Source organism: Haliotis rufescens, unplaced genomic scaffold (assembly GCF_023055435.1).
Source record: "Haliotis rufescens isolate VD_foot unplaced genomic scaffold, xgHalRufe1.0.p SCAF_50, whole genome shotgun sequence".
NCBI lineage: Eukaryota > Metazoa > Mollusca > Gastropoda > Lepetellida > Haliotidae > Haliotis > Haliotis rufescens.
Genome location: NW_025964224.1, coordinates 2,710,316 through 2,735,365, shown reverse-complemented (window position 1 = coordinate 2,735,365; position 25,050 = coordinate 2,710,316). Strand labels below are relative to the sequence as shown.

The 25,050-nt window shown below is 39.7% G+C and overlaps 1 protein-coding gene across 4 annotated transcripts in view; it reads right to left on the bottom strand.

Moving 5' to 3' along the window:
- Positions 1–217: 217 nt before the first annotated feature.
- Positions 218–25,050, bottom strand: part of LOC124120958 (brain tumor protein-like) — a 41,054-nt gene continuing 16,221 nt past the window's right edge. For 2 of the 4 annotated variants that reach the window (XM_046483884.2, XM_046483888.2), the window contains exon 2: positions 218–12,051. In XM_046483884.2, coding sequence (XP_046339840.1) covers positions 9,756–12,002 — 2,247 coding nt within the window. In that variant the 5' untranslated portion in view covers positions 12,003–12,051 and the 3' untranslated portion in view covers positions 218–9,755. Of the gene's footprint in view, positions 12,052–16,743; positions 16,857–17,058; positions 17,293–25,050 lie in introns of those variants that run through there. The other 2 variants (XM_046483885.2, XM_046483886.2) reach the window with 2 other exon arrangements.

The window sequence follows — 25,050 nt, the reverse complement described above, 5'->3', positions numbered from 1 at the left end:
AAATGAGCTGCTGTTTTGAGAAACTGTCTTGTGTGCATGAACTGCACGTGTCATGTGGTAACTCCGCATCTTAAACAGAACATCGACGGCTCCACCCCCTTCATAGGGTACTGAGGAAATGCTGCATCCATGCTACAAGTGAAAGATGACGGTCCTAATTCCTTCTGTTCAACAGAGTTATCTTGATCGTATTGTTCAAAATACAATAACACCTCTCTGAAGCAACAAAATACTTTATTGAATACCATTCAGTTACACTCTTAACAAACGTAGGAGAATGACGACAATAGTAATGCTTTGTTATGATATGAAGTCTCATCGCATGAGATCCATGGGCGTAACACACACTTAACCCCTGCAGTGCTAACACACCTTCCAATTGCGTTCTCCAGTTTGTGTTCCAAATAAAGCTGGACACATCAAAGGTGAAAATACTTTTCCGAGATGTTCCCAGACCCCGTTACCATTTAATTTGAAATAAGGGATGTGTATGGAAGGTTCCGTGTTAAAAGTACAAAGGTTAATTTTCAAGGTGAATTTTTACTATGTGGGGAAAAATAAAGTAACTACTACCTCGGCATGTTAAACCTTTATTTATGAAATGACAAAACACAAACTGGTAAAAATAATGCATATCAATGATTGGTATTACAGCCGGCAATGGCCACACCCACACATGCTTGTACATGGGGTTACTGACTTTAGCATACAACAATATGGCTGACATCGCCACGCCGATACAATACCAAATGGTCATAGCCATTTGACAGCAGTACAATATTAATTTCAAAATCTAACCTAATTAACATATGAATAAATTCGCCAAAAATCAAACATTAAAGTCAATTTGCACAGATTTTTGTATTAGATTAAGCACCTGTTTTATAACAATGAACTCCTGATGTTACTGTTCTGGAGTAGTTAAGGCTTCAGGTTGCAATAATACCACAGATAATTTCAAACATTTACCAATTTCCTCTTGGCTCCAAATAAAAGAAAACTCAATCCACTTACAGGAACAATGTAGTGTACACTGGAAAGAAAATAGTTAATTACAGAGATTTTTTGGGTTTGAAACTTGAGAAAATTGCAAAATGCTGGAAATTGTTCTGTCATGTGTTCACCTTTGTGTTGGCTAATAGACAAATGCTAGAGAACAAATGGAAGCGGGTTACCATGGTAACACAATGTCTGAAAATGGCCATGATGTGGAATAATGGTGGTTTATCTGCAACTCTGTGACCTTAAGACGTAAAGCTGTGAAAATGATTTTTAAAAAGAGATCTTTATCTCAAAATGTTGCAAATCACAATATATACTTTGAAAAACGCAAAGTTAAAACTATTTACACATTTGAAGTGTTCATGTCAATTTGAAAGAAATTTCTAAATTTTTTTATGCAAAGTTTATGCAAAATAGTTCCATATTCCTCTGCACTAACCACTTCTGTTGTCATGGCAACTTACAACTCTAGGAAGTGAATTTGGCAGGAGTTGGCTACCGGTGGTGGGACTGTAGCAGTTTGTTCATAGCCTACACTGGTGTTGTGGAATGTGATCGCAAGAGTCACCTGAAATGGCCGACAGTAAACTGGTCCAAACAATGGAAAACTTTCACAGTGTATTATGCTGAAAACTTGGAAAACAGTCATCTTTCTGGCTAAATGGCACAACATGGATACTGGCATACTATGGTGGGAATAACTTAAGTAAATTACTTGGAATAATATGTATACATTGCTTCTAAGAGAAGCAGGGACAAAAAAAACATTTTGAATACCGAGAAAAGTCAAGATGGCTGCCATGTGGTACGTTGACACTTTGATGATGTTGGCACTCTCGTAACATGCCTGCCCTTTTCTGAGGAGGCAGGTGAGCAGTTGCCATGGGGACTTGTCTAAGAGGAGAACCATTCGTGGGACTTTGGCTGGTCTAGACCGATGGGCAGGCAAGAGGCATAATTAGTACTGAGATTGGGTCTGACATGATGCAAGTACATCTTAAGTCACAGAATCAGTTATAGAGTTCTACTTCACTAACCTTGACCTTTGTCCTCAACATGAGGAAGCACCCAATAAGAAGGCACAATGCTGTTGACCTGATCACATGTCACAGGCATGGCAGCCATCTTGAAAATGCTGACGTGAAGGATAGTTAATGTATTCAAAATGAAACTGAAGATTTACCCCCTGGTTAAAGCTTGTGACCTTAAAGAGGGTAAATTTTCATCAATAAACTGAGTATCACTAATATTGAGGATGTAGAGTGCCATATAACGAGAAAGACATACCATCTACAGAAGCGATATACATGTAGAAAACGACAAAAATTAACATAAATTATAGAATTTGTTAACTTCAAAAAATACATGGTAGAAATCCAGTGCAGTTATGTTGAGACCTGTCATAAATCAGGCCTGTGTCCCCATTGGTTGTCGAAGTACTTGAGTATTGGTAAAAATATTTTCAAAATATAACAAGAACAAGATATGGAAAGATCCTTCAAACACTACTTAGAGTTTGAATCTACATAAACCCTGTTACAAACAGTTGATGCGAGAGTTAGCTCTCGTCTGTCAAGTGGATTACAATGGCAAGAAGTAGGAGACGAAGCATCACAGGAAGAACAGATCTTGTTTAACAGCAGTGACAGAAATGCAGAGAATGGAATGGTTTAGTCAACAGAGAGACTAGCATCACTCTCAGAATTATCACCATGGAATAGAAATAATAAAAAAAATCTTCAAGAGGAAACAGTGGAAGTGTCTTCAGCGAAGCACCTACCAGAAAGTTCAGCTAAGACTTAATGATAACATGTATCATATAACAACTGAAGATGTGTCAAGGAAGCATGAAATAATAGTCGGTAGCATGTGAACTTAATCAAGGGGAGGTAATACCGTGGGGTTACAGAGATACAACCAAAGAAAATGCATGTTACCCTGGGAGACTTCAGTTATTGCACGGGGGTTGAGCAAGAACTTAACAAACAACAATCAATAGAACCTACAACATAGGTCTACCGCAAACTTATCCTTAAATCAGTGACTAGATTTTAAACCTGTATAGTTTACACATTTAACAATCAACTGGCGAGATTTTGATTTGCTTTGCTTGAAAATGCGGAAAGAGGATATGGAATCAAACATGTTCGGTTTTTGACACCCCATCTTGTGATGGAGGCTGCAGATGACAGTTATTAGAAGTCACGTGTAACGTCTTCCAAACAACTGTTGATTAGCCCTCCCCCAAAACTGCACTGGACTTGCTACCACTAAATGGAGAACATGAATTACACTAAGGATATTGAAAACACTATGGCCACCACATTGGGAATAGGTGTAACTAACTTTATATAAACTATAGCTGACAAAAACATACCAATAATTTTAACTTATTTACAGGTAAAAGACAACAAAACACACACACACACACTAATTCTAATAACAAAATATGAAAATTCAAACTTTTGAAGGTTACAAGTAAAAACTCAACGTCAAGGCCTGCAGCTAAGATCAACTGATGTAAAGAACATTAGTAAAAGGCTTTATGCATTTGAGGACATAGAAATAGGACAAAATCAGATCCACTTCACTCCTGGTAATTACAAGCTAACGATACACGTTTCAAGGTCACCCCATACCCACAATTCTCTCCCATATAACTGAGCATCATACAAAATTGCATATGTTGAAAGTATGGCTGGTGTAACGAAACCCACTCCACACTGCTTAAGAGTAAAAACACTGGGACTCTACGTGTCGCTCCTCGGTTAATTAGTGTTGTCAAAATAGCTTACAGGTATGTAAACGCTGTCAAAAATATCTGCAAAAAACCTAGACTGAAACGGTAGAAAATTCATTCCGTTTGTTTTTTTAACAATTTACAAAGTGGTAAAATTTTGTACAAGTTAATGCTACCAAAGGGCAGACAACTCTAAACAAGGTTCAAAACCAATCACAAATAGTGAGCCACGACACTCCATCCTCTGGGTATATGTAAGTATATATACGTGGTAAAAATGGCGTCTGACTATATGGCAGCTTTTAAACAGGCCAGTGTAATACTTCCCACATTGATGCTAGAAACAGGCTAATGTATATAACAGTGTCAACAGGAAATGGAAACGGCACAACATTGAAAGCATTCAAAGCATAGCAGATTCAGGGGGTCCGACCCACTCCTTCCAATAGTGGCATTTGGAAGAGAGGCGGGTTATCTCCCTTGGAATGAAGCTGTGAAATAACAATTGCAACATTTAACATGATAAATTTCAAATATTCCAATATGTTCAAACTTATAACAGATACATATTCAACTAGTGATCCTAAACTAGATATATATAATATATAATATAGAATTTGCGACGGCTACCTAACATTAAGCACACACAAATAAACATTTTGGCAGGTATTTTTTTGATTTCCTGTGAAACAAAGGCCCCTCGATTGCTGGTTAATGTAATATCTGACAAGAAATCGAAATATCAAAACGACACCTCACTACATGGAAAACAGGTGGTCTGTCAACAATAAACAGTCTTAGTGAGTGTGAAAATAAAGCTCTTCATAACTGGCATGTTATTTATTGTAATATTTAATAACAGCATATTGATGCACCAATCATTCTAGAATTTGACGTTTCATTAACCATAACTCACAGAAAATATAAAAAAATCATCTGTTGAAAAAAAGGTGACTGATGATGTACTCTATTTCGAGGTCATGAACTCTGACCCATGTCATTTGCATATTTGTAAAAAATTATAACAAACCCCAGATGATCTATGATGGCAACGCCTCCACTGTAAGTTATTTCATTTGTTTTAAATTTATTGCTGATTTTGACAATAAGCTGTTATTTTGACTAATGGCACTCAACAACGTCACGTAGCACTGGGTGCCAGAAAAAACAAACAAAAGCAACGTAACAACTGATATGTAGCAACGTTCATCTTGTCATGGTCGTAGTTTCAAACTATGGTGATGAGAATAAAAAATCAAGCAAAAAATGTAAGCAAATTAATAAATCTCTTGACATAGAATGAGCATTTTATTCAATACTATCAGGAAAATTTGGAAAAAGTAACATTGGACTTGTGTCTGTATATAGTGGTTTTGAAATCTTGGCAAAAAGGATACACAGATTTGACATCAAATTCTGCTGTTCGACCCTGTTGAAATCATGGACGAATCAAAATGGCCAATTAATATGAAAAGTGAGATATTGATGCTTAAATAACAGTAAAAAACAACTTAGAAATGAGTCAAACCATAATGCCTTTTCAAGATGATATTCTGATCATCAAATTCATATAACACGACAAGATTTTTTACCCAAAGATATGGAATTAAGAATCTGTAATTTCTATATCAAGGTGATATAAGAATACTTAAAAGTTCGATGTTGTAAACAAACAGCATAGAATTCAGGGCTGTCTCATAACTTTCAAGTGTTCACAAGTCAAATTATGGCTCAACACAAAAGAACGAGTCCACCAAGAGCAGGATGTTAGCAATAATGTTTTTCTTCTAAAAGTTCCAGTCAGCACGTGACTGCTGCTAGACGGCTTGTAAACTGGAGAGGACCAGCAGAGGAAGCGAAACTCCGTTTTAAAAAGGATGGGAAAGTTTTGGGACAGCCCGTCAGGGGAATGTACAGACGATTGCCAATGACCAGAGACTATGGTAGCACTGGGTAAGATGACAAAATCAACAGAGCGATAACAAGAAATAACTACATATTTAAATCCATGATGATCATGAGAGGATGTAGCATTAGTTACTTTTCCATAAACATTTTCAACATTCAGCACTGACTGATGAACTCGAGAGTGAGATCTACAAAACATGGTATTACTACTAGTAATAGCTTCCTTACCATCAATCATGGGTATGACATTGGGGATATTGCATTTGGAGAATAAATATGAAGCAGATTTGATTAATTTACCAGGTATTAAATAAGTACAAATATGAGATCGATTAATCAAATTTGATAACAATAGGTCAATGACAAGAGTACTGAGGTGAACCTAGCCATAAATTTGACAATGAGGGTCAACATATCTTAAATAATAATCTTTAAGTAAATAACATTTCCATAGATAGAACATCCTATGAAACAGAGAAAGTAACTACCACCTGACAAAATAATAAGTAATAATTAACAGAAAATAATGATTAATGAGCTGGATGAGTGTCATGATCTTAGTATGTTTAGATCTGTGTTGGGATATGTAATGTTCCACTATGCTAACTTGACAATATAATCAACAATGTATCTGATGCTTAACCCTTGGGAGGTCAACAAGGGGTAAGGATATGTTGTGTTAATGGAAAATGAAACAGCATGGGTTAATGATGAACTAGTATCAATAAATTAACCCCATAAGTGCTATGTTAACAGTTACCGGATCCAAAAGGGAGCTCCATAGCGTTTTAGCACTTAGGGGTTAATATAAAAAAAAACAACATTGCCTCTATACGAACTGTACATTACATTGACTCAGACACCACAGTCATTCATGAGACGTATATGAAAAATAGTTGATCAGAGTTCTGATGGGTTAGGGGGATTTGTAACAATACTTTTTACCTGTATGATCAGAAATGCATCTTTATAAATTTGACGGACAGAAAAAAACAAGATTAATACAGTGTTTCAACACACAAACATCAGTATTTGTTCAATGAACAATATTAACGATAAATCAAACGATGCCGTTACTTTTTGGCAACATGAAAAAAAATAACTACCGTTTGAACCACTGGCTCCCAACAATTTGGTTTCGGGCTTAGAGTATTCTAGGATGTCCAATCAAACCATCTTGGACCATAGGTGGTTAACAAAGAAAGGAGCGAGCTGGTTTGGGGAGGGGCAAAACCCATCAGCACCCTAGCACTGGTGACAATACAGACTTAACTGTAGCCATATAACAAAAATGGTTCCATCAGAGTATCCGTTGACGGCACCACCACGATAGTGAACTTCATTCGCTACAAGAAGCCCGGTCAGTCCCTCTTCAACATGGTAAGCTCATGTGACACAACCGCTGATATAAACCATATAACAGTGATGGCTTGCACGATTCGTCGTCTCACACACACACTGTAGCTATCAAACCTAAACTAACAGTTGTACAAGAGACTGCATAAAAATTGCATAATATGGTGTTATTGAGGCAAAGACATTTTGGAAACAGCTGATCACTCACAAGCACCATTACTATATATTTTTTTTTGTATTTTTTAAATATCTTCTTGAAAATAATTTCATCAATGCTCAATTTTTCGTGACACGAAAATCTGTAAAAATACATATTTAGCAGATTATCAAACATTCATCTTTGAAAAAACATATTGAACAATAGTATATATATGGCCAACTGCAATGGTGCATATCTCAACTCTAACAACAAGTACGACTACATAGAAAAGTTTGTGCACAAGGCTGAAAATATAGGAAGACTGTCAACCATTGCTCTAGGAACACAACCATATATGTATGCTAAACACTCAACAGCAAATTAGAAAAATAAGTCTTTCCTCAAACTGTAAGGAAATGGAATTTCAAACGGTGAGCAATCGGTATACTGTGGGGAATACACGGATTATGGAGTCATTAGCTTTAAGGCTGGTCTCTGTAACAAAATGATGCATCATGCATGTATTTTTTTATATTTTTTTTTTATTTTTACATATAGAAAACTTTTAAGGCTGTTAAAATGATTAAGCAATGCCCTTTCTCTGAAGAGCATGTGACTGGGAACAACCAACCAATAAAAACCTGGACAGAAACAACTTCTAAGCCAATCACCTTTCAGGCAACAGTTGATTGGCTGATTGCACTCACCATGGAGACAAATGACTTTTGGCCAATCATTTCTGGGGGGAAATCTCAGCAGTGTTGCAACCTTTCATCTCACTACAGAGTTGCCTCCCTTTACATCATCTTCAAATACTGCTGTCGTACAAAATAAACGAAACAGCGACAATATCACACGTTTCAAAAATGCCACTACAAAACATTTCTACAGCCAGAAAATTACTGGCTTGAATAAAGAGAAGTTGTCACTAGACGCCCTCGTCCGTGATCTGAGAAACATTATGGTCAACAAGCGCTGGAATGTCGGACATCTTAGCATGTTGTGCAATGGCTTTGGTTAGTTGCTCAAATAACTCAATTTTACGATACTATGATGGGAACATGTGTGAAGACTGAAATAACAGTTCAGAATTTGTCAGAGTTTGCAGCGGCAGCTGAGATCCAACAATAACGAAATAAAACGACATATTTCCCACCTCTGTGGAGGAGGGGGCAGAGGGCGGGGGCGTCTAGTGAATGTGCGACCGCTGTACGCGACCATATCCGACATTACAAACAACACATTCATTTGCATATACCACAATTCCACTTTGTAACAAGCTATATTGCAACTTAGTGAGGTAGCACAGACAATAGAGTCAAGACGATTCTTGCAGCATCAACTGTTTCATTGTATTCAATCAAAGAAACAGCATCTGGCCAAATCTATAGTTTCAACAGTACCCACAGCATCAGACAACCCTGAGATCCGTGGCTATACCCAACACCAGGTGGCAAAGACGTTGCCAGAAACTCCTATTTGTATTGGATTCTAAGACACTGTCTACTGAAATTAAATAAAATGATGCATTGATGCATTTGTGAATCGTCGCACCTCTATACAATAAACAGTGAATAAGCCTTGCCCCTTTGGAAAGCTGTTAGAACCGACCCACTGCAGAACGTTTGTCAATAGGGCACTGTCTCCAACCAGGAAACTTGGTCCAACTATGCAGATGCCGATTTCCCCTCCTTACCCCCAAGCCACCAAGTTTACAAACTCCCTCTTCGTCCTAGAGATTCATTAAGGCGAGAAATCCTGGGCTGAACTATGAAATCCTATGGGCAAACATTGAGAATAAACAAGTTTTGATTGCAGTGGAGATGTAAGGTGTGATACTTTTTGAATTTCCAAATTTCAACTTTACAAAGAGGTAGGTCTAATCACTGTATAAATATCAATTGTTACTTTGAACAATGGTGGGAGTAAAGTACAAAATTGTCAACAATGCAAATAAACAAAAGAAAATATTGATAAATAACTAAAGCATGACCTTGCGGCCTAACACCATGCAAAACTACAATCAAATAACTTAGTTTTAAAAAAAACACAGCTGATTTTAAATAATCTGCAGAAAAACGACAATATGCTTCTAAGCCACAACGATCGGCTAACTATATCACATTTTGTATATTAAAGACGAGGCTTTTGATGCTGACAAGGATTGTGGATTTTTTTTATCAACGAAATTAAATTAAGCATATGTATAACAGTGGAGAACAACGAAGTTTAAATACTGACAAGGAGTTATATTGTTAAATTAAACGAAAATGTGAACCTTCGTATGTACCGAGAGCTTCTCGATTCGGAAACAAAATATCTAAGTGTGAGTTGACTAGTCTTCGGAAGCGTAACAGTCAGTAATTTCTGGTACACTGGCTCAGCCATTTGACAGACTGCCATTAATCCAATTACAATGTGATTATGAGACAATTCCAGGCAAATGACAGTAACATACAAAACACAAATCCATGCACAGTGTAAAAAATTGCAGATCACAAAGATTTTTCCCCTTACTATATTGTAACAGCTTGTAATTACATATAAAATAGAACCTGCAATTGATTACAGTGTACATCTAGGAATATGCAGGTGGTAACCACGGTAACATTACATGTATTTGTAGATGTATAGCTTGTAATCTTTACTGGCAAGAACGACTGAACCGTCGTCCATCAGAGCAACGTCAAAGCACTGAGCATGTTTGACCTTGGATTCAAGGGCATTGATGAGTTGGCCTTCTTGCGTGAAGATGGTCAAGTTGAAATTATTGTGATTGTCAGCCACGAGAACCTCTCCTGCAGAGTTAATGCCCACGCCGATAGGGTAGTTGGTGACACCCTCTCCGCCGATCTGACGCAGAAATACACCCTGGTAGTTGAAGACCTTGACACAGTGGGCCCGGTTGTCGCTGATGAAGATTTCTTCCTTGTCGTTGACGACAACGCTGTTGGGGAACTGAAGGTGTTTGGAGCAACCGAATTTGTTGAGGACGTTACCGAACTGGTCAAAGATAATGACCCTCATCACCTTGCACTCTACGATGATGATCCTGCCTTTGTTGTCGACGGTAACCCCTCGTGGGTGCTGCAGCACGTTGGCACCGAACTTGCGCACAAACTGACCATACTGGTTGTAGATCTGGATTTGGTGTGTAGGACTGCGCTCTGTGACAATGATGTCCCCAGATGATCGGACGACTGACACTCGATTTGGGTAAAGCAGTTGCCCATCACGCTTTCCACACTCTCCAAACTGGAACTTAAACCTGCCTTCCTTGTCAAAGATTTGGATTCGGTGATTATTGGTGTCAGCAACGATGATGTCATTCTGGGCGTTGACAGCAACCCCACTTGGTTCTGTGAACTGGCCCTCCAGGACTCCAAACTCCCCGAACCTACAGTGATAGATCATCTTCTGTCGTCTGATCTGGGACTTTGGTGGGTAGATGCTTGAACTGATGAGTTTCGATGTGAGGTCATTTATTGGGTCGGCAGAAGGTGAGAACACATCAATGCCATTCGAGAGAATGTCAAGGCCACTGGACCACTTCTCGTACTGGTTGCTGTCATTGGGAGGAAAGATAAGACCTGGGCTCCCAAAGTCTTTGGCAAGGTTAACAGTGTCCACTTGATCAAATATATGACCATTGCTCAGACTGGACGTTGTCGGAATGAAACCGTTGGTAGTCGGGCGAGCAATTGGCTGAGGTTTCTGTGTTTGTAATGCCTCGTTTCCTTGTCTCACATATCCAAATGTATTGCGCACGCCTGCCTGAATTGCCTGGAAGTTGGAGACGAACTCGATCTCAAAATAACCCTGGTTGTTGAGGTCTGGAAGGAAGTTGAACATGTTCTGGAACCTCTGTTCTACAAAGTTTTTCAGCAGCAAAGCCTCGGTGATGGAGGCGTGTTTCAGGAGCTTGTCAATGAACTCTACGCCTTGGTACAGCTTCTCCACACTTTCCTGAATCTTCTGTGCCAGGGTGCTGATTCCAACCTGCTTGGTGTTGAAGGCCTGGTCCAGTTCCTTCAGCGCCTCAGTCTTTCGCTCCTCCAGCATTGCCCGGTAAAAGTTGTACGTGTCATTGATGTCGTTCTGGGCCTTGTGGTACTGGGACTGTAGAGTTGCTGAGATGTGCTCGATTCCTTTGGCCGAAAGTCGCAGATCTCCCACTTTGCTTCTGGCATCGCCCTCTAGGTGGCGCAACATGTCTATTTGTTTGTCTGCTACATCCATAAGGAACTGACATTCGTGGCCCCGGCCGTGGTCAAATACTGTGCATTCCTTGCAGATTGGCTGGGCACATGTCTTGCAATAGAACTTGAGCACATCATTCTTGTGTTTGGGACAGCTGACTGGCTTGTCAGACTTGGACCCCTCCTCCTTATTCATTTGTAGGTCTCCCAAGCTCACAACTCGATGTCCTTCAAAACAGTGCATGAACTGGTGAGCCATCACGCAGTTTGCACATAGGAAGTTAGCACAGTCAAAACAGCGTGCAACAGCATTTGTTTCTTTGCTTTTGCATCCTGTGCAATGCAAGGCACTTGGGTCTAGGGCCGAAGTCTCCAGAATGTTGCTTACTGCGTAATCCTGCTTGAGTCCTGTGAGTCCCTCGGCCCCGAGATATGTATCGAAGTGACACTCGGGACATGTGACTTTGTCCGTTTCGTCCTGAATCTTTTCTAGACATGGCTGACAAAAGGTATGGAAGCAGCTGAGCACCTTGGGCATGGAGAACGTGTCGTTACAGAGGCTGCAGCGCGTGTTGAGTCCAGCTGACTCCATCTCACTGTCCGAGGAGTTGGAGGCTGTTGTGAGCGTGTCGCTCTGAGATGGGGTTGGGGATGCCATTGTGAGGGGTGGAGATTGTCGCGGGTCAGTCACACTTTAGAAATTGCACCTGGAACAGAGGAAAACATAGTAAGTATACAACAACAACAATAATGTAGGCAGATAATAACAATAATAATATAAGTTCTCCACCTGCACTGTATTAATCAGGATGCCTCATGTACTGACAAGCCTTTCAGTTAGCCATCTTTTATGTGAGCCATTGTCATAAGAAGAGCAACAAAAAATGTATGTCTTTATTTCAATTTCTTCCAAATATGCTACATAAAATTTTGAAGTATGTGTAAAAGCTGCACATGAGTAAATCAAATTGACATTCCTAAGGCTATGTGTTGTAAAAGATTTTAGACTGCCCGCAATGTATGGAAACATGACACAATTTCAACTCAACCATAGCCTATGATTAACTTGTTCAACGTTTTGGAAATTGTATGGCAACACTCAAGACAGGAAATCAGTGCTTTCCACGAGCGGAAAGTTTCCACTGTTAACATGGAAAAAGAATATTAAAATACTAAAGTATATGAAACAGTCCATAAGGGGGACAGTTGGTGAGAGATATGAAGTTTTACTTTTTTCATCAAACTTTAGACAGGTCCCTCAAAACCCAAATACTGAATTGTTCCTATTTGCTAAGGCTTGTCCAATCTGAACCGCTTGTTCACACCCTAGGTCAAAGGTCAGTCGGCTCACACACTGTCAACTGAGGCACTGGCCTCTCGTCAAGTGCCGTGTCAGTGTCAACAACATATTGTCTTCAATCTTAATCAGTTGCATAACAATAACTGTTCTTTTCAGGTAGTTGTCAAAATAAAACAGTTGTGATCACAGGAACACCCTTTTCTAAGGACAGGTGAAATAATATTCTTGTATTTCATGATTTCAGTAGTAAGTTTTTTGGGTGTTTTTCTAGGTAACAAACTATAGGACAGTATCCATGGTTCGACTGTGCTGTACATGCTACACATGATAAATGCTCCTATTCCTATTGTATGTATTATATGGGAGGTTCATTAATGTAATTGGGATACACAATAAATAATTGTTTTGAGTGAGTGAAAGTGGAATCAGAACTTGAGTTGAATTCCTAACTGTGTGTGTGTTGTGTGTGTGTTTTGTTTACAGGGATGTGTGTGTTTTGTTTACAGGGATGTGTGTGTGTGTGATTTGTTTACAGGAATGTGTGTGTGTGTGTTTGTTTACAGTGATGTGTGTGAGTGTGATGTGTGTGTTTTGTTTACAGGGATGTGTGTTTTGTTTACAGGGATGTGTGTTTTGTTTACAGGGATGTGTGTTTGTTTACAGGGATGTGTGTGATGTGTGTGATGTGTGTGTGTCTTGTTTACAGGGATGTGTGTGTGTGTGTGTTTTGTTTACAGGGATGTGTGTGTTTGTTTACAGGGATGTGTGTGATGTGTGTGTGTCTTGTTTACAGGGATGTGTGTGTGTGATGTGTGTGTTTTGTTTACAGGGATGTGTGTGTGTGCGTGCGTGTGTGTGTGTGCGTGCGTGCATGCGTGTGTGTGAGAGAGAGAGAGAGTGGGGGAAGAGATTGGTAGTATCAGGCTTGGGCAGATCAAACAAGAGAAACATGAAATTTGTTGTAACAATCTTAATAAATGCAATTGCAACAAAATATGTACCAAGGCATGATCCTAATTCCTATTTAATACATTGCAGTGTTTAACTCCACAAGGAGGCCTTCCTCCCTGCCTCATGACATGATCCGTCAATGTCAGCAGTATTAATAGAAGAGGAGCTGGGATATATCTAACAGTCTATTATTAGACTCGTATTAAACATCGAAAATAACTTGGCAAACCAGCAGAGCAAACAAAAGCCTTGATATCACAAGTTGGCTCACATGTTAGGAGAGCGAACAGGGGGATATCTGTCACATATTTATCTCAAAATAAAACCCTAAAGCATACAAATAGTTATAGTGAGTATCGAAAAGTATGTAAGTTTCTTTTCCAGGGTTGAAACCACATCTTGCACATGGGTAATCAGTTAGAACTTGACAAATAAAATTTGATAATATATATAAATGAAAAGCTTTCATCTACCAACCCTGACACAGGACAGACGCGTGACATGGAAGTTGAGAGTATTTAAAATGCTCAGAAAGAACAGCCAACTAACCTACAAGTCCAAGCTAGGTAGGAAGATTTTGATTTGGGTAAAGTTATATCAATATATTCAACCTGCAACCATGACTACAGCACTAGCTTCAAACAAGGTGAACAAACCCATCCCTCTGTTAGTGTGTTCGCACTAGTTGAAACAAAACCCTGTAGTTCCACCTAAGATCATTCAAGCTCAGGGAGACATCAACTGGCTTGTAGCACAGACACAGCAGACTGCTGCTGAATAAGCACATCAATCAACCATGTCAATCATTAACCATGACAACAAACACGTCAATGAATGAGTCAATCAACACCAAGTAGAGCAGCTTTCGCAAACAAGCAATGAGCACCCACTGTAGGAAACAGGACACAAAGAGCACCCACTGTAGGAAACAGGACACAAAGAGCACCCACTGTAGGAAACAGGACACAAAGAGCACCCACTGTATGAAACAGGACACAAAGAGCACCCACTGTAGGAAACAGGACACAAAGAGCACCCACTGTAGGAAACAGGACACAAAGAGCACCCACTGTAGGAAACAGGACACAAAGAGCACCCACTGTAGGAAATAGAACACAAAGAGCACCCACTGTATGAAACAGGACACAAAGAGCACCCACTGTAGGAAACAGGACACAAAGAGCACCCACTGTATGAAACAGGACACAAACAGCACCCACTGTAGGAAACAGGACACAAAGAGCACCCACTGTATGATGTTTTGAGTTGTTTAACGCCGAACACAGCAATATTCCAGATATATGACGGCGGTCTGTAAATAATCCAGTCTGGCCCAGACAATCCAGTGATTAACATCATGAGCATCACTCTTCGCAATTAGGATACAATGACATGCAATAACCAGTCAGCGAGTCTGACCACCCGATCCTGTTAGTCACCTCTTACGACAAGAACAGTCACCTTTGTACGACAAGCATGGGTTGCTGATGACCTATTCTACCCTGGATCTTGACAGGCCATTTACGTCCAAAGGTGGGAGTAACTTTGTTTTGTTCAGCACTACCCTCAGCACTGTGTTCAGCAATATTCCAGCACTACCTTCAGCAATATTCCAGCACTATCCTCAGCACTATCTTCAGCACTACGTTCAGCACTACGTTCAGCACTACCCTCAGCACTATCCCCTGACTCGTCCCAGCAGCTGACTGACATGAGAATCAGGGAGTCACAGCACTGTCTGAGTCAGCAAATGAGTGAACTGGTTCTATGTTGTTTCCAACAGTATCAGCATAATATGGCATGACCGTGAAACTGTAGCAATCTGCCATTCCACCACAAGATCAGCAGATCCTGCAACAAGCAAGGGACATGACTTCTGATGCCTTAGACAACAGTAATATTAGAATGGGTGATCAGTCTTTAGACCCACCCTCATTTGCATGTGACTTATAGCGTGTCATCCTTCCTTGAAATTCTGTCCATGATCTTAACTATGCCCAGTCGAATGCAATACTGCTGTGAAACTGCGGACTACATCAAACAAACTGCCCAGAAAAACACACCTTTCTTGCTGAATTATGAGAATGTTTTTACACCGCTTTTAGCAATATCCAAGCAATAGCACAGAGGGGGACACCAGAAATGGGCCTGACACATTGTACCCATGTGGGGAATCGAACCCAGGCCTTCGGTGTGGTGAGCGAACGCTTTAACCACTAGGCTACCCTACCACCCCCTTTCTTGCTGAAAAGATTTAGTAGAAAGTACAGAATAATGGCCATTCGACAGACATCAAGTCTTAATTAGGACTGACTAAACCAAGTCCCCAACTGACTGGACATCAAGGGGAAACCGGCACTTTACAGTAATTGTCTGCCAAGTCCAAATTTAAATTCATATTCATCCATTTACGATCAGAAACATCTGAGTGAGTGAGTTTGGTTCTACGCTGCTTTTAGCAATATTCACTCATTGTACCCATGTGGGGAATCGAACTCGGGTCTTCGGCGTGACGAGTACGCTTTAACCACTAGGATAACCCCCAGCCCCCTGAAACATCCAAGAGGTACTATATACACCCACTGATTTCACCAAATGATAACCATGACAACAGACTTGTTTTGTTCGGCCTGAACACAACATGAAGTACTTTCACCACTTCATAAACCATTTCGTCAACACCGAAATTCAAAACTTAACAATGTACTGACCGACTTGTTTGTAAAATAACATGTTGATCCTTCAACCAATCCAGTGTAGTTTAAAATCAACCCAGAGCTCAACTTTACATTTTTCGTATGTTTGTAATCAACTCAAATACATCTGCCCATAATTAAAATACAGAGTTAGAGCATTTCATCATGTTTTATCCAAATCTTGATAGGAATGCACTGCTAACTTCAAATAACTTTCAACTGGCTAGAATGAACACATGATGGACTAAGAACCAGGATCTCACTTCATGACCTTTTAGTGAATCAGGATGCAGGAGGAATGACCTATCAAATTATACAACACATCAACTACCGTTAACATTCCCCACCGAGGATAAGATAAATATTTATGATAGCTAGACTAATGATTTTCATCATGAAAGGTTTGAAAATAATATTTACTTCTCAACAAGGTGTGAAATTATTAAACTTACCGTTCGATATTGATTTGTGACACATACAAAGACCCCGATGGAGAGTTACTGTTCATAATGAAGTATTAGGACTTCCTCTGACAAGTAGGGCACACAAGGTTCATCCGATAAACTAGCAGTAATGCAATACCAACGCAATTCCCCGACAAGCGGAAGTAGGTCAAGCACACAAGTAGCCTTATTCCAGGGTATATATCACTGCCACTCGCCCTACCAGTTACTGCCAACTTTCACACAAACTTATTGACCTCATTGAATAACTTAAATGTCACTTGAACACTGGTAAAACGTGAAGCTTGAAAAAGTTCTACTTACATAAACAAACGTCAGGTACGGATATCCATTTGAATGGCCTGTTATCAGTCAACACTTATCTAACTAATATCACACTAGGGTCATTAACCATATCAATTAGTTGTACACAGGAACAATAAACAGTACGGGAATGGACAATCAAGCTTCCTTCTTCAGCCATGTACGTGTACAATCCAATGCTAACTGACTGAGTGTGCTAGCGTCCACACCACTTCCCTTGTGTATTGATGACTAACCATGTGTTCACAGGTCCGACAGACAGTCCCGAACAGCAAATACTTGGTCACCACGCAAACCGGGGATGGTCTCATAATCACCAAGCGTGAAATCTCACAGTTCAAGGCAACAAAGCTTCCAGCTGCACGGTTGAAACAGTCAGTGTTCCAGGGTGAAGTGGCTTGCTTTCTCTTGGACAATCCAATAACTTCGGCGGCTGGTCGTCTGAGTCAGGTTCAGGGATCGTTAGAAAAACGCATGACTTGATATGCCTCATTCTCTTCATCTTTAGTCATGAGGTGAACCTTTCCATCATCTCATGTAAAAAACTAAACTTATCTAAATGTTAATGTTTGTGATGTCATAAATCTACCAGGCAGATGATTCTGGCGGCCATACTCTACATTATTGTTTTTTAATGATACTTTAAATGTAGAATGTTGAATGATCCATTGAAAACAAGAAATTTAAGGCCCAAATGTCCGTTATTTACAAGATCAATGTCGGAAAATCTACAGACCTTGCATGGCATCTTTTTTTTTTCCTTCTTTTTTTCCCCCACTAATTTCCGTGAAAATATTTAATTAGCTACTGACTGCATAAACAAAATCAAATTGAAACAAAGATCTTCTAAAGTAACACTTGTCTGTAACACCAAAGAACAAAGGAAATAATAATAATAATAACAACTCCATGGAGTCATCTGAGAAGAAAATGCAACGAATAGATAACCCATCATTACTGCCATATTGTATAGTTGTTAAAACAACCACATTACTTTTGAGATGGACCCTGAAGGTCAATCTCCTGGCTGGGTGACCACTGTCCACAGCACCTGTTGTGACCGGAGGTGATGCAATACCTGAGATCTGTGATCAGCCTTGACAGGTAGCTGGCTAAGCTGTCTCGGTGGACTTCAGCCTGTGACATGTTGTGTCAGCCCTCCACCACACAGGTTATGTAGCACTATACTTACAAAACGTAACACAGTCTTAGGTCATATTGGCAACAAATTCCCTACACAATGCAATTATCTAACAACTCACCACTTCAGTCTTATAGCTTAATGGAGAACTGATGACAATGAAGAACATTGGCATTGGGACAAAAATACACCCCTATGTTTACATATTCCTTATTATGATCAGTTTTTTTGTATGTTGATTATGAATAAGCTCTCACAATACTGATCAGTGTTATTAACTATGAGGGGTAGATTACTGCCATGGATCACTGTCAAGGAAGCATCATTAATCAACATACCACATTTAACACAATTACACTTAAAGAGTTCAGGGATGTTGTGAAAAGGGATGCTTTTCCCTACATCTGGATACCAATATTATTGGATTTGTAGGTGATCATCAAGATATCAAAAACTATCAGCGTATTTTGTCCCAAACAGTTAAGGCAATTGGTTCTGGAAGTTTCCCGGTACTATCTGATTATCATTTCAGCATTGCAGTAAAACATGGAAGCTTAAAAAAGAATTTTCTGTCATAGTTTCTCCAACTTCCGAAATTCGTCAATCCATTTCTTATTTCCAAACGTGGAAATGATCATTGTCCATTTATTATTACCTACTCTATTTGTCTTGAAAATGACATTCTGAATATATTTGACTTATGAATTGTGATAACCTATCACACATACCCATCAAAAACACATGTAAGGAAGCGAAGACTGTGTGTAAATGTGGATAGGGCTAGTTGCCTATCCAGAACCGGTGGACAGCGGTACATGCTTTGTGGCAGGCATATGCACAAGGCTTGTACCGATCACCTGCCTGTCATTGGTGATTGAATCAGGTTGAGGGTCACGGCAAGGTGGGCTCCCACATGATGCATTGGTTACTGAGGAGGGGGTGGCTAATATTAGTCCCAATGGCCACAGTTTCTCTGTGCCAGAGGCCTTGACCTGTTTGGGCAACTTAACACTTCCTCGCTTCGTTAAATATCAAACTCTTAGATTTAATGTTGCTTATGTATTCTTATCACACTGACACTGAAGTAGCCTTATACTTGACCCATCAGGTTGTTGGTTCTTAGGAGTCTTGGAAAGCCTAATATGATGGATTTCTTTCATTTTTGTTTGTTGTGTAATCATGCACTGATGGGTTTCTGTAAATAAATTGGCGAGGTAAACCAGTGATGCATACTGGGAGTAACGATTCTAGCTGTCGGGGCATGGCGACACGCAATCCAAAACGTCAGTCAGATCACACGATGCATGAAGTCCTATGACAAGCATAGCTGCATAGTTCCCATGCTAATCTGGAACCCCCAGGGGGTAAAATAATTTAAACAAACACTTTAACATTCGATGGAATTAATAGATCTCCAGAAGGTAAGAATTATAATAAAATAACAGTATGTGACTTTAAAAATCATTTCCCATAGCTTATGGGACGATGGTTATCTAAGTCATAAGAAACCTACTTGACAATAGACCCACAACAAACCCACTTGATAACAGACCCACAACAAACCCACTTGATAACAGACCCACAACCCCACTTGACAATAGACCCACAACCCCACTTGATAACAGACCCACAACAAACCCACTTGACAATAGGCCCACAACCCCACTTGATAACAGACCCACAACAAACCCACTTGACAATAGGCCCACAACCCCACTTGATAACAGACCCACAACAACCCCACTTGACAAAAGGCCCACAACCCCACTTGATAACAGACCCACAACAACCCCACTTGATAACAGACCCACAACAACCCCACTTGACAATAGGCCCACAACCCCACTTGATAACAGACCCACAACAAACCCACTTGACAATAGGCCCACAACCCCACTTGATAACAGACCCACAACAAACCCACTTGACAATAGGCCCACAACCCCACTTGATAACAGACCCACAACAACCCCACTTGACAAAAGGCCCACAACCCCACTTGATAACAGACCCACAACCCCACTTGACAATAGACCCACAACAACCCCACTTGATAACAGACCCACAACAAACCAACTTGACAATAGGCCCACAACCCCACTTGATAACAGACCCACAACCCCACTTGATAATAGAGCCACAACAACCCCACTTGACAATAGGCCCACAACCCCACTTGATAACAGACCCACAACCCCATTTGATAATAGACCCACAACCCCACTTGATAACAGACCCACAATAACCCCACTTGATAACAGACCCACAACAACCCCACTTGATAACAGACCCACAACCCCACTTGATAACAGACCCATAACCCCACTTGATAATAGACCCACAACCCCATTTGATAATAGACCCACCACTCCACTTGATCACAGACACACTATCATTAACTGTCCATCATTGTCATAATGTGATGTAGGCTTCAGGCTATTAGCCTCAGCCGAATGTGTTAAGGTTGTCAGATTAACATGAAAAACGCTACAGACAACTGGTCTGGCAGATTGTAAAATATATTGGAGAAAGACTGAAATTACCAATTCTAGATATTGGTCTAGCACTAATGTCAGGCGCTGTCATTAAAGTCAGCTCTAGTGATAAGCACAGGTTAAACAACAGCCTCCCAGACATCACACACAGCAGGAATGAGGAAGTTCAGAGTCCAAGTAACTTCACATCCAAATCAATATCAACAGCAGCAGGTGAAAGTATTTCTTCACGGCATGTTCACAGGGTTGGTACTCACGGCAGAGACTGAAATCCCCATTGTGAGTAATCATTAGTCTACATAAAACATTCTTGCATCTCTTCACTGACCAACCCCAGAATTCGTCCCGACCCGATTTATTTTTTTAAAATCTTTTTTTCATGCTACAACCAGTTCTTGTTCTGCATTTTTTAAAGTTATGTTCAAATCTGAAGTTGCACTTTTATATGTAACCTGTTGTGATGATCAGTATTGTTGTTTGTGATCATGATTTTGAAAAATGTAAAAGCATTCAATTATTTTAAGCCTTAGTACAATTATGATTTTTTTTTCAGAAGTGATGAAATACAAAATAATCTGGTAGGTAAATGTTTCTTTCTAAATTCTAAAACTCAATCCCTCCTGATGGGTTAAAGTAATCCATGTTCTGACATCACAACCTCATGTTGTTCTCGAAGGAAACTAGCCACCCAACACACACTTTACGGTAGAGCAATCTGTAGTCAAGGTGAAGGTGAAAGGTCCTGCTATCAAGGCCTGTGTGTAAGGTCCATGTTGGATTTAGTTAATGTAAACGTGGAATGTTGATGTTAGTGAGAGGTCGCCACACATTCCCACCCAGCTGACATTCTCAGAATGTCCATCACATAATACACAGCTTTGTTGTAACCATTTGCCTCAGAACAAGCACCTGTTAAGGTGTCTTGCCTAAACCAACATCTTTCCACATTGAAGATGTATTACAAAGTGGTCGGTTTTGTTACTCCATTCTTACATATGTTAATGATTTTTCAATTGGGAGCAAAACTCACAAGTGATAATTTCTTCAAAATCATTCATTGCGAATCACCACTGATAAGAACCGTTATGATCAACTGATTAAATGAACGTCTAGTCCACACACAAGATTTATCAATCAGGATTTCATATATCTGACATGTCATAACAGGCAGTATGGCATATGAACTATTCCTTCATTTGGGTACAACTCCATATTATTCTACAACATTATACAAGACGAAGACTGCAATCTTAGACAAATCATTAGTGAACATCGAAACTGATGACCAGATGACCTGATGACCTGACACCCATACACAATAACTTACAAGGTCATGAAAGGATTCCAGATTCGTTTTTTGTTTATCCACAAACTTACAAAAAATTAATGCAACTAGTTCAATGATCTAAACCCTTCCGTGCCAGGAATATGTTTTCTAAACCCTTTCCATGTCAGTAAAACGTTGCAAACATAAAATTATCTGTAAATTATTTAAGACGAATGAGCTAACTATTTAAAAAATATCCAAAAACCTACTTCCCACTAATCAAAACACTTGAAATATGGGAGGTATTCTCCCGAGTGTCGGTGGGCATAATAAATGTGTTTTGTGTATAAGATAGGGAGACTGTTAGCGATGGGTTATTCATGGGCCAGTGGTGTGATACAAGCGTATTGACCAGACTGTGGTATACAGCTCACATCAACACCTCGAACACCAGGCTGCCGACTCATGCGGTAGACTGTCAATAATATCTCTCATATCTACACATGCAACATTTACACCTATACGTGATCACACCTCAGTAAAGCTGTGGGTCGGAATGATATAACTGTAGTGTTTTTTGTACAGAAACAAGTTTCTTAACAGACACTACTTTAGATAGAATTTGCTTTTTATGTCAGATGAACACTTTTTTGGACACTTCTTTGTTAGATCTCTCGGGAAAGAGAATATTCTACAATTTATTTGAGACCGGTTACATTACACTTTGGTAGAAAACATTTCTGAAACTTTCCCTTTTTATAAAAAATCAATTTCAATTGTCTACTTGGAAACCAATTGACAGTCTTGGTCTATTGAAGACATCAAACCCTCCTGTCATCCGTATGAACGTCTTGTCAGTTGTCACCCTGAGGGATTTTTTGTCCCTGATTCCAAATGTTTTACGCAGGTTGAAAATAACAAAGTGTCATGTTTCTAAAATGGAGGGGTCTTTTGGAAAGAAAGGGAACATTTTAGTTTGAAAAATTCATTTTTCTTTCAGAAATACTGAAGTAGTCCTTATTATAAATTAAGATTTGAGAATAATTCAAATAAAATCTCCCATATATTATTCCCATTGAATCATACCGCTATGGAATTAACTTCACGACACTAGCTTTGTTTGAATATGAAAACAGTATCTCTGATGCAAATAGCTGTCAGAAAGTAGTATTTCATCCAAGTGACATGTTTCTGAAAAAAAAGAGTATTCCACCACTAAATAATTAAAAAAATGAACTTTCTTAAAGATACTTCTAATTTAGGTGGCAGCCCCACAACACAAAGGACCTATTTATAGCCCTTAAAGACAAAAACTCCTATGCATTATTAATATCAGCCAGTCTTGTCATGCTGTGATATCATTCTCTCCCTCAAACAAAGACCACAGGAATAGGTATGACTGAACGAGGGAGCAGTGACTGTACCAGTCATGGTGACTAACAGAATAATGACCCTATAGACCAATAGCAACTGACTAAAGAACCATCCTTAAAAAAAGGTTTGGTTGTCTAAACCCTGACATTTCACAAGTTAGTAGGCAGGGATTTTTGTTGCTGATCAAGTCATGCTTAGATCATTAGGTAACCACAGTGTTCCCACTGGACTTTGAGCTGCCAGTCCTGGTGGACTGTCAACTCCAAAATTTACAAGCCCCTCTAATTTTTGTCAGTCCCAACTTTCAATAAATAAAAAAGTATGAAAATTACCTAGTTTTAATTCCTTCAACATCATGTTCAATGCAATGACGTCATCTCTGCAGTAACATAGTTAGATCTACACATCATTCACACAAAGTTCAGTCACAATTTTCTCTCTCTTTATTGAATATTTCGAAACTAAGTCACTACAAATATATATATATTTAACCTCGAAGCAAGGCAAAACGTTATTTCCTTCCACTAAAAATAGACACGGGGGAACCCTGATGGTAACAGACAAGTTTACTTCGGTCGAAATGTATGCTTATATGAATATTGCCGATGTTTTGTTCAACAACAAAGATTTTTAGAAGGTACTATATTCGCCTGTCCACAGGGACTGGCAGTCACCTGAATTACAGGGTCAAGCCTGATTTGACTGGTTAAAGGGACAGTGAACCACCATGACTGAGACGAGGATGGTGCTACGGAAGATGCCTCAGGAGTCGTGTATACAGAGTGAGTGAGTGAGTATGGTTTTACGCCGCTTTTAGCAATATTCCAGCAATATCACGGCGGGGGACACCAGAAATGGGCTTCACACATTGTACCCATGTCGGGAATCGAACCTGGGTCTTCGGCGTGACGAGCGAACGCTTTAACCACTAGGCTACCCGACCGCCCCTCGTGTATACAGAAGTGTACCCAGGTCATACCGCTACCTGTGTTCAATATAGGGCAGGAAAACCCTAACGGTAAGTCGTGTATACAGAAGGGTACCCAGGTCATACAGCTACCTGTGTTCAATATAGGGCAGGAAAACCCTAACGGTAAGTCGTGTATACAGAAGGGTACCCAGGTCATACAGCTACCTGTGTTCAATATAGGGCAGGAAAACCCTAACGGTAAGTCGTGTATACAGAAGGGTACCCAGGTCATACTGCTACCTGTGTTCAATATAGGGCAGGAAAACCCTAACGGTAAGTCGTGTATACAGAAGGGTACCCAGGTCATACAGCTACCTGTGTTCAATATAGGGCAGGAAAACCCTAACGGTAAGTCGTGTATACAGAAGGGTACCCAGGTCATACAGCTACCTGTGTTCAATATAGGGCAGGAAAACCCTAACGGTAAGTAGGGGTGAAACGATACAGCAAGGTCATGATACGATACGTATCACAATACAAAGGTGACAATATGATACGTATCGCTATATGCATATTTACGTCAAATCATGTGGAAACGTCTTGACTATTATTATTTAAGAGCAGGTTCGAAAGGAAAAGCTAGCTGTGGACACATGTTCGTTGTGTCTCTTTTGAGTAGCAAACTTAATTACAACACATTTTTGGATTTTTGACTGACAAAAACACGAGGGGGTCATTAAACGATCATTTTAGCAAGTGTATCGTCTTGTATCGATACATTAAAAAATTAATCATGTATTGTATC